Source organism: Helianthus annuus, chromosome 4 (assembly GCF_002127325.2).
Source record: "Helianthus annuus cultivar XRQ/B chromosome 4, HanXRQr2.0-SUNRISE, whole genome shotgun sequence".
NCBI classification, from domain to species: domain Eukaryota; kingdom Viridiplantae; phylum Streptophyta; class Magnoliopsida; order Asterales; family Asteraceae; genus Helianthus; species Helianthus annuus.
The window spans coordinates 204,188,307-204,202,806 of record NC_035436.2 but is presented as its reverse complement, the minus strand read 5'-3'; the positions used below and the strand labels follow the sequence as shown (position 1 = coordinate 204,202,806).

Genomic DNA, 14,500 nt, shown 5'->3' with positions numbered 1-14,500 from the left:
AATTTAGCATCCTCTAAATTTATAATCGAACTCTTGGCGAGGTGATATCCGGAGGGCTCATGGTGGAAATCGATGTTTCTACCATTGAAGCAACCGTGATTTTTCAGCCATCGTGTTCACCCTTTCTCATCACTTTGTTACTGTCCTTTGTTGGGTGTATTTTATGATTTTTGTATATTAAATGAACCTTGTATTTAAATATTCATTTGTTTAATTTTTCATTTTTTGTTTTGAGTTTACAGGGAATGAGGGGTTTTGTGTTTTGAGTATGGACGTGATGAAGTTGAGTTTTGAAGTTGAAGTTGATTTTGTGCTTATTTCAGATTCGGCTACCAACGGCGTCAGATCTGGCCCATCGAAACATTCAGATTTTAAATATGGGTTGCAAATTGTGTGGACAAGAGGTTGAAACTGCTGTACATTTCCTGGTGGAATGTTGCGGGTTTGGGAATTCCGGGAAGGTGAGTGATACGGGTAAATGATAAGTGGTTTAGATGGCAGTGGATAGAGATGTTGTTAGGAATCAGTGGATCCATCAACAGTGGATGAACAACAGAGGTTGTTAATAACAGTGGATTAGCAGCAGAGGTGGTTAGCTAACAGTGGATCAGCAACAGAGGTTGTTAGTTAACAGGGGTTAGCAACAGAGGTTGATAGTTAGTTGGGCGATTACAAGGGTAGTTAGTTAACAGTTGTAGGGTTGTTGGGGAAGATGATGAACCGAGTGCTAATAACGCCTGCCTTCCATCTCGCGATTGTGTGCTTGAAGAAGAGTTTTATTGTTTTAGGTTAAAGTTGTTCGAACCTGGCTTTAATTTGGGGTTCTGTTTGCTGTAAATATTAATACGGCGAGGTCTTAGTTCCATGTATGTCTCTGCTCACGGATTTGTCATCTGGCGATTAACCGAAGCCAGAGGTCTGAGTCAGCTATGAGATTCTACAAATTTTATTGCTCGGTTATTTCCTGTGATTTTGGTGCAATTTTGTGTTGAATTTACATTTTTTGGAATGAGTTTAATTACTTTGGTTGATTGTTTCCTTTCAATATAGGGTTTATATATGTTGAGTTGAAGTTGTACGAAGGAGGATACTTAATGAAGGATTCAACACTGATGGAAGGCGTCATGATGAGGTCATGCCTTTGTATTATGAAGCTGATAATTTGCCTGGAATCCATGGATCGGCTCTCTTTTCACATGGAGATACTCAGGTTATTTTTATACAACAAATAACATATTATGATCCTTGTATGTTGTATAGTTTATGATTTTATTAAGGTTTTATCTATTGTTACTCTTGGGGCATCGGGAGATGCTCAGCGCTTGGTTTCTATTGTGGGCTGTCCAACCAATCGATTTAGGCTTCATTATAGTTTTCCACCTTACTGTATTACTGAAGTTGGGAAACAAACAACTATAAAAATTCAAAGAAATATAATGTATATATTTTTTTGTATGGTGGTGCAAGTAATGGTGACTTTTAGTTTCTGGACTTGGAGATGGTATCTTAATAGAAGCACCAGATCAAGATTTTAGATTCTGCTACGACAATCTTTGTGTGTAGTGAAGATTACTATCCTCTTTGGTGTTCTCCCTTTTGATTCATAACATGTGATGTATCTTGAATGCAGAATTATGTGTTTCTGTATGTACAAATGCAATACAATGAACCGTGTACAGTTTACTATAAGTACATATCAACTTTGGATGCTTAAATTTTCCCTTATGTATATTTTAACAATCTTATTCAGTTTCTTTGGGTGGTTCGTTTTCCTTCTATAAATTAAAGAATAGTGCTTTTGTTTGTAATGTTGTTTATATTTGTGTCCACTTAATATATGTAATCTTTGTGTTCATAGGTTTATTCATGTTGTTACGCGAGAGAGAGAGAGAGAGAGAGAGAGGGGGGGGAGAGAGAGAGAGAGAGAGCCCCTTGCCGATGCCACACCCCACAACCTATACATCAACGTAACCCGTCCAACGGACGGGTATTAAACTAGTTATATGGGTCATAGACACACTTTTACAATCAGACATGAGATTATAATTACCAATACATGTCTTGTTATCGTTCTTACCAATACATATCTTTATTACTGTGATTGAACAAGCGTCATCTTGATAAAAAAAAAATTACATAAGCAAAATATACATATTTTTCTTTTTTACTGTTTGACAATTTGAATCATTCAGTAATCACGAAAAATTCAAAAGCATATTGATCACATGATTGAAAAAAAACGGTTAAGTTGAAAAAAAAAGAACAGAAATTTTTTACCAAAACTTTAAAATTAATGCACCATATATCACTCGAACAATATATGAAACGAAAGCAAAAGATTTTATTAAAACTAATTGTACAGTCAAAATATCAAGTCAATGGAAAAAAATAGTATAATAAAAATTGACTAATTGACTGGTACCCCAATTTTTTCTGGTGTTATGATTTACTTTTTAGTATAATAAAAATTGACTAATTGACTGGTAGACCAATTTTTTCTAAGGGGAATTTACGAAAATGGCCAAGAATGTTGTTGACTTACCAATTGGCCATCTCATGCGTCTCTGGAAAAGCGCATCATCGATTACGAGACATTTTTGCGTCTGCAGGGCTCATTCATGCGTCCTTAGATATAGTAGTGACACGTGTCCTTAAAGGTATGTACGCGTAACCTGTTTGTTAAAAACATTTCAAATGTTATTATATTACAAAGTACTTGGTTAAATTTAAGTTGTATGAAAAACTTCTCATGAAACATGAATGGTTTTTTTTTACTAAGGTTATAAAATGGTTTTACTGAAAAATGGTTTAAACACCGGCATAAAAAATGAACTTAGTGAAAAGAAATCTTACGCTGGTAACGAAAAAAATCATCATATTGACCATTTAAAATTTAAATGCATTGAGAATAATGTAATTATTATTTTATATATAATTTATGAACTTCTTAGCTACATTGATTTTTGTCTTTTTGTGAATTTTTTTTCATCTTTTTTTGGTCTATTTTTTGTTTTTGTTTTTCTATTTTAAGTTTTAATCCCTGATGTTATACATGTAACAAAGCGAGCGGTTTAATACTGACCGCACAACGTCAGTATCAGACTTGATATTTGTTTTTATTGTTCCGATCGATGTAAACACATCTCGGTATTTTTTGATCGTATCATGACTTTTTTTTCTCTTTCGGTAAGTGTCAGTATCTTAATGAACTGAAGCAATATCAAACAAATTCCTACTATTTATTTTGATCATTGCGTCTATGTTTCCATTAAAAATTGGGTTGCCCCGCTGCAGAGCACGGATGTAACCCACTAGTTTAATAATTGATGTTATCTCAAATATTAAAAAAGTGGGTGGCCCATTCAAGCGGACCAACCACATCAAAGTAAGGGTAACAAACTTGACAATTCTTATGATGGAGGGTGTGGGAGGGGCTTTATCAACCCACGTCATATAGGGGCTTTAAGGCCTTTTTCCTTAACTTGAAGGGTGTGGGATAAAGCTCTTTCAAGCTATAGCCCCCCCCCCCCCCCCCATTTAACCAATCCTTCATCGATAAAGCCCTTCAGTCTTCGTTACCATGGTGGAGCCTTGCCTATTGCGCCCCTAGTTGAATTGGTGGGTGTGGGTCGATGGCACCGGCTGGCGCTATAGGGGCTGAGGTGGCCCTGGTGGCGCCTCCATACCCTCTGGCCTTATAGAGTTAACTTTTGTTTTGCTCCCCGTGGTTTGGTCATTTTAACGGTTTTGCTCCAATAGTTTAAAAATAGCCATTTTCCACCTTGATCTTTCGAGTTTGTCGCCAATTTGCTCCCTGGCTCTAACTCAGTTAAAGGTAGGGGTATTTCAGTAGTTTACTCCCTGACTCTAACTCAATTAAAACATTTAGTTAAAAGTTGCGGTAGTCGTGGTCGACAGGTGGTAGTTGCAGGTGGTGGTGGCCGGTAGAAAGAGTGGTTGGAAAGATGGGGGATCAGAAAAGAATTACTCATAGACATGTAAATAAACAAGTTATAGGTTTATATAGATGAAAAGACTTACATGCACTTGTTATCTATAAAATTACCAAAATATCCTTCTAGTTAATGGATTTTTTGGTTGGAGTTAAAGGCGGGGAGCAAAATGACGATAAGTTACAAAATCATAGAGGAAAACGACTATTTTTAAACTATTGAGGCAAAACCGTTAAGATAACCAAATCACATGGAGCAAAACGGAAGTTAACTATTGTTGTATTAGCAATTTCAGAAAATACAATAAAAATAGTTTAAACGCCAGCTTAAAAAATAAATAAACTTGGTGAAAAGAAATCCTACGTTGATAACGATAAAATTTTCACCACATTGACCATTTAAATGCATTGAGAATGTATTTTAGTTAATTGATATTATCTCAAATATTAAAAAAAAAAAAAAAAAGAAGAAGAAGAAAGTGAGTGGCCATCCAAGTAGACCAACCATATCAAAGTACTATTAACAAACTTGGCAATTGGCAATTGTTATAATAATAATAATAATAATAATAATAATAATAATAATAATAATAATAATAATAATAATAATAATAATAATAATAATAATAATAATAATAATAATAATAATAATAATAATAATAATAGTACGGGTGAGCAATAACTGCCGTTGATAGAAACCGAACCGAAAACCCAGCGAAACCGAACCGAAATTAACCGAAACCGAAAGTTGGTTATGGTTATTTTTTGTACCATTGGTTAACCGAAATTAACCGAACAGTTTTATTTTCATATATTTCTAGCTTTCAAACCTCCATTTCATGTATTTCATATTTTATACTTTCATTTCATGTATTTATACCCCCATTTTATTTATTTATATATCTGTTTCATGTATTTATATATCCATTTCATGTATTTCTAAGCAAAATTTTGAACCCTTGTTTGATTTGGTTTATTAACTGAAATTAACCAAACCAAAAACTGACAAGTTAACCGAACCGATTAACCAAACCAAAAACTAAACAAATTTTAGCCCTTGTTGAATACCCATGCCAGAGACTGAAATCCCTTATAGCACCAAGAGTGCCCCTGCAAACAACTTTACAATAGTAAACAGCTCAAAACATTTTTTTTTCAAAAAGATTCCTGCTTTATCTATATATGTAACATCTTCCATGATCATATTATTATTATTATTAATTATATATATAAAACATTGCCCAATAAATATTACAAGAACATCAGAAGGATACACAATAAATCAAACACCTACAACTCACTAACATTATTAGGTGCCAAATCCAGAGTAACTTCATCAAAAACAGGCATATTTCTAACAATTTCAACAACCTGTGTCAATTCTCTATGAACATAGTTAAATCGCTCTTTCGAGATCAACGATTCGGAATATAACGTTGAAGTGAGTGAATGAAAGGCCTCAGAACACTCATCAGCGTTATCTTGTGGCGTTATTTGATCATCGGAGATGACTAAAGAACTATCGAGTCGCCACCTCAGCGGAAAATACTTTTCAGGGATTTGAAAATAGTTTTTGAGTACAAGTACCCGAAGAGAATGCCGGCATAAAATACCCGAGTGTTCATATTCTTTACAAGAACAATGAACTTGTTCGTTATCCGGTATCCAAATTACCAAACACTCTCCTTCCAGTTTGTTATAATGTCTCACAAGAAACGACCCGTTTGCCATATCGGTTGCTGCGTATTGCATGCATAGCACGAGTTCTTGTTGTAGAGCGTTGAACGCGTAAGGTGAAAGTATACTGCGCGCGTGTTCTTCCAGGGGTAAACACGTCTTTAAGGGTAAATTCGGTACCCGGTCTTTGTTTTGAAACGCAACACTTGCAGCTACACTTACCTAAGGAGAAAGAGGATAGAAATGTCAACCTTTTGTTTTGAACATTATAAACATAAGTGTAAAATGTCATTTTCGTCCATGAGGTTTGACCAGTTTTGCGACTTTCGTCCAAAGGTTTGTTTTTCAGCATCTGGATCCAAAAGGTTTGAAATAAGGGTGCAAACGAGCCGAGCTACTCGTGAGCTACTCGAGCTCGGCTCGAAAAAAAGCTCGAACGAGCCGAGCTTAAACGAGCTCGAGCCTAAAAACAAGCTCGTTTAGTAAACGAGCCCGAGCCCGAGCTTCGCTTATCGAGCTCGAGCCGGCTCGCGAGCCTAATCGAGCTTTCTATTTATATATTTTTTTATTAATATATTAAACATATATTTATATAATAATAATTACCATTTATATAAATATAAAAAAATAACTAAATTATATGTATAATAATAATTATAATTAATATAAATTAATTAAAAAATACTAAACGAGTCGAGCCCAAGCCGAGCTCGAGCTTGAAAAATTAACTTCGAGCCGAGCTCGAGCTTTCATATGTTAAACGAGCTCGAGCTCGAGCCTGGTCGAGCTCGGGCTCGGCTCGTTTGCACCCCTAGTTTGAAATCTTGCCAATTTCACCGGCTCGTTAACTCCATCCATTTTTCTCCGTTAAGTCAGGGGTATTTTCTTCTTTTTTGTTAACTTAAAGGGCAATTCGGTATTTTAAATACTTGTACATTATGCTAAAAGTTTGTACATAAAGTGAAAAAGACCGAATTGCCCTTTAAGTTAACAAAAAAGACGAAACTACCCTTTTGGATGAGAATGGTAGGAGTTAACGAATCAGATGAAAATGGCAAGATTTCAAACCTTTTGGATCCAGATGCGGAAAAACAAACCTTTGGACGAAAGTCGCAAAACTGGCTAAACCTAAGGGACGAAAAAGGCGTTTTACTCTAAACAGCTAATGTATTAAACAATATGATAAACCTGTTCAAAAAAATTCTTGAAAGATGAATGTGGACTCAAGATATTCTTCATGAATTTATCGACCGATTTCATGTAGTCTATTGTCATCGTACGCGCAAGAAAGTAGCCTCGGATATACGCAACGGGCCAGAAAGCCCGATAAGAAAACAGAAGCGAGACGTGTTTATCGGACTCGATTCCGAATCGGGCCATGAGGTGATTCCATTGGTTCTCAAAATCCTCTATGTTTTCAAGATGACACACCAACTCAAACTCGGTTTTGAACTCGGGATATTGCAATCCAAGTGACAACGAAAACCAGCTCGATAATTTAGATAACACATGCCATACGCATATCACGTGTTTCGTGTTTGGTAACTCGGTGGCAATAGCGTTTCTAAGGCCCGAATCTATATCTGTTACGATTGTTTGCGGGTGATTCCCTCTCAAGAACTGGATGAAAGCTTGTAGGGCCCACGAAAAAGACTGAGAAGTTTCGTCTTGAAGCAAAACGCACCCGAGCAAAAACGCGCGGCCCTGATTATCAATACCGAACCACACACCAAGAAGCATGTTGTAGGTGATGGACCGATACGTCGTTTCGAAGGTAACCACATCTCCGAAAACGGAAAAAGCCCGAATAGAATCCCCGTACGCCCACGAAACGTTTTCAATCTTACCGTTTTCATCTGTGGTGTAATTATACGTAAATCCATCGTCCCGTTGTGTGGCGACTCGACAAGTTTCGAGAAGTGCCAGCATATCGATTTCCCGTTTTTGGGTAAGTAAAGCGTCGTTTTCTTGAACGGTTTTTTTGCATGTTCTCACGAAGTTTCTAACGTCTTTTTCTATGAACGGTAATTGTCCCGGTTGGACCCCTTTTTCTAATTCTAGAACTTTAAGTATCCGGTTAACGGGAAATCCAGCTTTCGTGAGTAAAAGAATGCGTTCTTGATCGGATTCTTGAATTTTTCTGTACGCGGGTAGGAGACGCACTTGATCGTCTTCTAATAATTCATGATTATGAACGTTACTAAATTGCGAAACATACCATTGTGATTCGCCGTCAACAACTTCTTTCGTTAAATACAATTTGGCATCACAACCGCATCGTACCGATTTTCTATCTCTCGGGTGTTCCACATTCGCCTTTTTTCTTGGCTGGTTAAACCCGGACCGATAACAAACAAAGTCCCTCCTGTAAACCCCAAGATTCTGACTTTCTGTTGACCGAGCCTTCCTGACAGAAAACCCGTTCTTTCGAGCAAAGTTACAGTAGTAGTCGAAAGCTTCGTCATCCGTTTTGAATATCTGACCGACATATGGGGTGAAAATCGTGTCCGATGATGATGTGGCGCTATCACGGGTTACCAATTCAGACCGGACAGTTGTTTGATCATCTCCTTGGTATTTAATGTAGCATTTCCAGTCTCCACATGGGCATTGCTGCCGTCGAATCCAGATGTTGTTTAACGGTTTTGTCGCCATTTAATTATATCATAAATCTTGATATGATTTGTACTCATAAATTAACCAATCGCATCTGGGTCAAAGTTAGGGTTTGTAAGAGGCGGCTTTACTTGCTTATATGTGAAAAACAATCATATGGATTAAGAGATTATCTAAACAAACGCCTATGGTCAGCTGCATAGAAGCCTGATAATTGCAACACTACACTTGTAATTAGCAATTTGTTGTGAACTAATCCAAAATTTTCACTAATTATACTGAAGCTGATTGCAGAAAAATACGTACCTGAATGTTAGGTTTAGAGATTGAGTGCAGAACTAACTGTATGTATGTGCGTAAAAGATGCAATCGCCCCTTCAGTTAGAGTGATTTCAGTTTTGTATAAACAGAGAGAAAATTGACGTACCGGAAAGAGGAAGCTAGGGTTTTGTAGTCGAGAATTACATCGGAAAGAAAGAAAGGAAGAAAGGGGTTTTTTTGTCGGTACCGGTTCGGTTCGTTATGATAACAACACCCGCGAGAGAAACCAAAAAAGTTTAATTCGTGTTTTACATTGATATAAGAAACCATAAAAACGAACAATGGTACTTGTATTAGGTATGGCAGTACCAGTATTCTTTCGGTTTGAATTAATTCGATCGTCGGGTACTTATGTTGTGAACAAAATTTAGATCGGAATATAAAGAAAAAAAAGTTAAACTTACTTGTGTATTCATTTTTTTAAAAGGTTTACGATCACAAATTATCAGAAGAAAATCAAATTAAATGAGTTAAATAGGTATGTTATATCTGGTATAATTAAATGTATATTAAATTATAAAATTTATAATTAGTTTTATATTATGTTAAATTTAGTAAACTAATATAAATATAGAGGTCGGTTAACGTACAATATTTCTTAACGTACGAGCGTACGCTGTGAAATTACGCACGTTGTGAAACTCAAAACCGTAATCATATATGTGAAAAACATATTCACGCATGTTGACATAAACTCGAAACACTACTTCACAAACTTGGAACCTACTTCATAAACTCATAATCTCTTTGGCAAACTCGGAACCTTCATTCAACATGCGTAATTATCTTTCAACATGCGTAAAAGATCATAAACTCGGAATCTACTTCACAAACTCGGAACCTTCATTCATTCACAAACTCGGAATCTTCATCCTTTCAACATGTGTAATTATGTTTCAACATGCGTAATTTCCACAGCATACGCTCGTACGTTAAGCAATATTGTATTTTACACTTTCACTATAAATATATAACAAAGGAAATAACTTTGAGAAAAGTCAAAGAAAGTCAACCATATCAGAGCACAAAGCGAACCATTATAAAATGAGAGAGTTAAAAAGGCAACATCAAAACTTAAAGGAGCATAGTGCACACATAGAAACTTCACTATTTGTCACCGTGTTATGAATTATTAGTGCACACATAGAAACTTTATAATTATTATGTGAATTATAAAAGGGATAGGATAAATATACCCTCTCTTATCACTTTTTATACCCCTTCCTATAAAATCACATTAAAACTTTTAATATTTACCCCCTATACAAATCATCATATTAAAAAAAAATATTCTTTTTGTTACAAAACAAATTCAATAGTGTAAAAAAGGATTACTGACATTTTTTAAATATTTATTTTTTAATTTTTATTTAAATCATATTTTTTAAAAGTTTTCATATATTGTTTCTAAAGACACTTTCTCAAATAATATTTTGATTATGTTTTTTTTATTGAACATCTTTACAAATCAATAATAACATTTTTTCTTATAAAAATAATAAAAAAGGTTTAGAACTTTATTTTTTGAAAAAAAGTCTATATTATGTTTTTTCCTCGTCTAGTTTGTATTTTAAATGTCTTACTTTTATATTTTTAATACTTTAGACGTGTTTATAAAATAATTAACAATTTTTATTTATCAAAAAAGTAAAAAAAAAATCTTTTAAATAGCGTTTACAGCCCATCTATGTAAGTTAACAATCTATATAAATTCAAATTTAATTAGTGTAATGAATATGTTATAAACAAGTTAAAACCAGTTTAAGACTTGGATCGAAGTGAACATTTTTCTAAAGAAAAACAAATGGATAGGGTTGATTCACAAATATTTTTCTCTTCTTCATTCAAAAAATATATCAAACTGGTTGATTTAAAAAATATATGTGGATTTTTTTGTAATCAAAAGTAGGTCATTTGAAACCAAAAGTCACGTAAAAGCATAAACTTAATTACGAATAATCACCGGTTTTTGACAACGCATTAGATACCCACTTCAAGTCTTTCCAAAATTAAAAAAAAAACATTTTAAAATATTAAAAATAATAAATATAAGACATTTAAAATACAAACTAGACGAGGAAAAATAAATATAATGTAGACTTTTTTCAAAAATTAAATTCAAAACTTTTTTATTATTGTTTTTATATGAAAAACGTTATTAGTAATTTGTAAAGATGTTCAATAAGAGAAAACATAATCAAAATACTATTTGAGAAAGTTTAAAGAATATCCAAAAACCTTTTAAAAAAATATGGTTTTTTAAATAAAAATAAAAATAAAAATAAACATTTTTAAAAAAACGTCTATAATTTATTATTACATTTTTGAATTTGTTTTGTAACAAAAAAGAATACTTTAAAAAATATGACTTGTTTAAGGGGTAAATATAACAAGTTTAAATGTGATTTTATGTAAAGGGGTATAAAAAGTAACAAGTGTGGGTACATTTAGTAGCCCCTTGTAAAACATAACATGATCGATATTTATGAATTATTAGTGCACATATAGAAACTTTATATAAATTATTATGTGAATTACAACACATAACATGATTGATATATTTTAACTACCAGTAATCCCCACAAGAACAATTACCATCAACAAAATGATGGAATCTATTTGAATCTCTAACAACTATTAACCTACCCACAATCTTGGAAACATACTTTAAAAAAGTGTGACAATCTCCACAAACCCTTAGATTCTTCATTATTCTAATGGGCAATTCAGACTTTCTCCTAAGAACAAAACCAACAGCAAGTTTTTCACTATGGTAACTCAACATCTCCTCTCGATTCTCGGTTTCAAGATCATGAAGCGCGTATTTAATCTCGGGTACGTATCCCATTTCCCTCATTCTCCCTTGCAACTCGCGGACCTTTTCGTGAATTTTGTCGATTTCCGGGTGTGATTTATCTGAAGCTACAAAAACATGAACGCCGTCTTTCATACTTACCCAACTGCAACCGGCTTCTTTCTTAACGTCCGCTAATTTCATTGAAAACCGCGTCTTTCGCATGTCTTCCCATTTGCCTTTATGCGCGTACATGTTAGAAAGTAGCACGTAGTTAACTGCATTATTCGGGTCCAGTTCCAGTAGCTTTGACCCGGCCCGTATGCCTAAGTTTGTGGCCCGTTCACTGTTCGATCTACAACAAGCTCCGAGTACGGTTCGCCAGATCAGCACGCTCGGGTTAACTGGCATTTTGTTTAGAAAATCCTCCATTTTGTCAAGCTCGCCTGCGCGTCCGAGAATATCCACCATACAAGAAAAATGTTCTGTTTTCGGTGTTAGCGCGTATACGTCACTCATGGAATTAAAATGGTCAAACCCTTGGTCAACCAAACCCATATGGCTACAAGCCGATAGGACGCCAACAAACGTCACGTGATCCGGAACATGGCCTTCTAGCTTCATTTTGTCGAAAATCGTTAACGATTTATCTCCGTTTCCGTGCCTAGCGTACCCCGATATCATCGAATTCCAAGAGTATACGTTTTTTACAGGCATTAGGTTAAAGAAACGCGACGCGTAGTCGATTCTTCCACATTTCGAATACATGTCAACAAGCGCACTCCCGACCACGACGTCAGCGTCGACATAAGCCCTAATCGCGCACGCGTGGACTTCCATACCACGTTCCAACGTCGCAACTGACGCACACGCGCTAAGAACGCTAGCGAACGTGTAGCAATCCAATCGTTGACCGTTTGTCAACATAAGTTTGACCAAGTCCATTGCTTTATTCAACTGCTCGTTATGTATGTACCCAGAAATCATCGAATTCCAACTCGTTTCGTCTCTTCGATCACCCGTTTTCGAAAAAACTTTCTCACAATCTTCCATACCGCCACATTTCCCGTAACACATGAGAATCGCGTTTCCGACCGCGGTTTCATCGGCAAAACGGTATTTTAGTAACAAAGCGTGAATTTGTCTAACTAGTTCGTTTACCGAAGATACGGCTCCAAGCATATTTACAAACGTTATCGTATTAGGACGCCAACCACCGCGCATCATTTCAATGAAATATCCAACAGACTCAAGAACTAAAGAACTAGAATCAGAAAACGCACCGATAATCGAATTCCATGAGACCTGATCATATTCTCGCATTAACGAGAACACTTTTTTGCAGTTATTTAAACAACCCGTCTCCGAATAGAAGTCGACAAGAGAATTCGAGACTGAAACATCGTTATCCAGTCCCAGTTTAACACCGTCACAGTGTACTTGTTCTCCTAACGTTAAACAACGCAAAGCGGTACATGAACTCAAAGCGCTGATTATCGTAAAGTTTCCCGGCTTCAGTTGACTTCTTCTCATCTCACAAAACATCGTAATCGCGTCTATATAATAACCGTTTTGATCAAAACCGGTGATTATCGAATTCCATGAAACGTCATCTTTGTTTATCATAAGTTTAAACACAGAGGAAGCATCCTCAACCGACCCGCATTTAGCATACATGTTTATCAAACTGTTTCCGATTGCAACGTTGGAATCGGTGAATCCCTTCCGGATAACGTAACCATGAACCTCTTTACCGATTCTTTCACCTTCTTTCGAATCAAGGAATTCGCTAAGCGTACTCAAAAGAATTACGTACGAATCAGACGTTAACTTTACTAAATTTTTCATTTTCGAGAACGCTTCAACAGCTTCTTCTCCGTGTTTTTGCCTTGCTAACCCGACCATAAGTCCATGCATCGATACCACGTTTTTTACGTCCATTAGTTCGAAGATCGTTTTAGCTAACGAGATTTGCCCCGATCTGGCTAACCCGCTCACCAACGCACTTCCTACGTATAAATCGAAAAGAAATCCGGACTTTTGTATTGTGCACATAACCTGTTGGAGTGGAAACGAGTTGATTTCGGATAAAGTGGAAGCTGCGGTTATTATGCTTCCAAACGTATACTCAGTCGGTTGTAATCCCTCCGCTCGCATACCAGACAACAGTTTAAAAGCCGAAACCGCGTCTCCATGATGAGAACAAACCGAAATAATCGAATTCCACGACACTAAACCTCTAACTTGCATCTCATCAAAAACACAAAAAGCATAATCACCCGAATCCATACACTTCCCATACATCGAAATCAGCCCGTTACACACCACTTCATGAACCGCATTCAACGTTTTCGAAACAAAACCGTGAAGTTGCACCCCGAATCTAAGCCCACTAGACTCTAAAACCTGGCAAGCTCTCAAAACACTAGCAATAGCATAATGAACAGGCGGGAATCCCTCACGAATCATCTCCCGAAACACGGTGCACGCCTCATCAGGCATGTTGTTTCGAGTATACCCCGATATTAAACAAGACCATGAAATCGAGTTCCTCAGAGGCATTTCGTCGAACACCTTACGTGCAGATATCATTTCACCGATTCTTGTGTAGATGTTAACAAGGGTATTGAGTAAGAACACATCACAAGTATACCCGTTCTTGAAAATCTGTAAATGGAGTTGGTTGGAGTCCTCATTGGAACAAGAGTACTGGTACCGATTAACGAGCGATTCATGGTTTTGCTGATCGAAAGAAGAAACCCATGTGATAACAGAAGATTTGTTGGATAATGGTGTTGAAGAAGAAGGGGAAATTGAGGGTAAAGATGGATTTGGGTAGTGGGTATTGAGAAATGGCGCCAATGCTGCAGAGTTGGAATAATATGAGAGGTGTCTGTGTGTAGATATGATGTTTCTATGAAACATGATACACTTGTGAATGAAATCAATGTTTTAAAATCAGGTTTTTATACCGTACTGGATTTGGCTTAGAAACGGTTTAACCGGGTGTATCGGGCGGTTTAACTGGGTGTACCGAGCGGTTTAGTGTAAGCAGTGAGCTCCTAGTGAACAATGTGGGTAAGTAAAAGTGGTTTGTAACCTCATACATGACGACGAACAAGTTTGTCAAAAACGGTCAC

General features: G+C 36.0%; 2 protein-coding genes across 5 annotated transcripts; both read right to left on the bottom strand.

The window, feature by feature from the left end:
- Positions 1–5,155: 5,155 nt before the first annotated feature.
- LOC110938108 (putative protein FAR1-RELATED SEQUENCE 10) lies at positions 5,156–8,800 on the bottom strand. Of its 4 annotated transcripts, none has more exons than XM_022180584.2 (3): positions 8,552–8,800; positions 6,818–8,467; positions 5,156–5,851 (listed from the first exon to the last, which is right to left on the bottom strand). In XM_022180584.2, exons 2-3 carry the CDS (start codon positions 8,282–8,284, stop codon positions 5,243–5,245), a joined length of 2,076 nt encoding a protein of 691 aa, XP_022036276.1. In that variant the 5' UTR covers positions 8,285–8,467; positions 8,552–8,800; the 3' UTR covers positions 5,156–5,242. The 4 variants fall into 4 exon arrangements, with proteins under 4 accessions (XP_022036276.1, XP_022036275.1, XP_022036277.1 ...); XM_022180583.2 differs by having other exon boundaries at positions 6,818–8,452; XM_022180585.2 differs by having other exon boundaries at positions 6,818–8,339.
- A 2,318-nt stretch (positions 8,801–11,118) lies between these two features.
- Positions 11,119–14,380, bottom strand: LOC110938109 (putative pentatricopeptide repeat-containing protein At5g09950). Its single transcript, XM_022180586.2, has one exon. The coding sequence runs from the start codon at positions 14,283–14,285 to the stop codon at positions 11,133–11,135; it is 3,153 nt and encodes a 1,050-aa protein (XP_022036278.1). The 5' UTR covers positions 14,286–14,380; the 3' UTR covers positions 11,119–11,132.
- Positions 14,381–14,500: the final 120 nt, after the last annotated feature.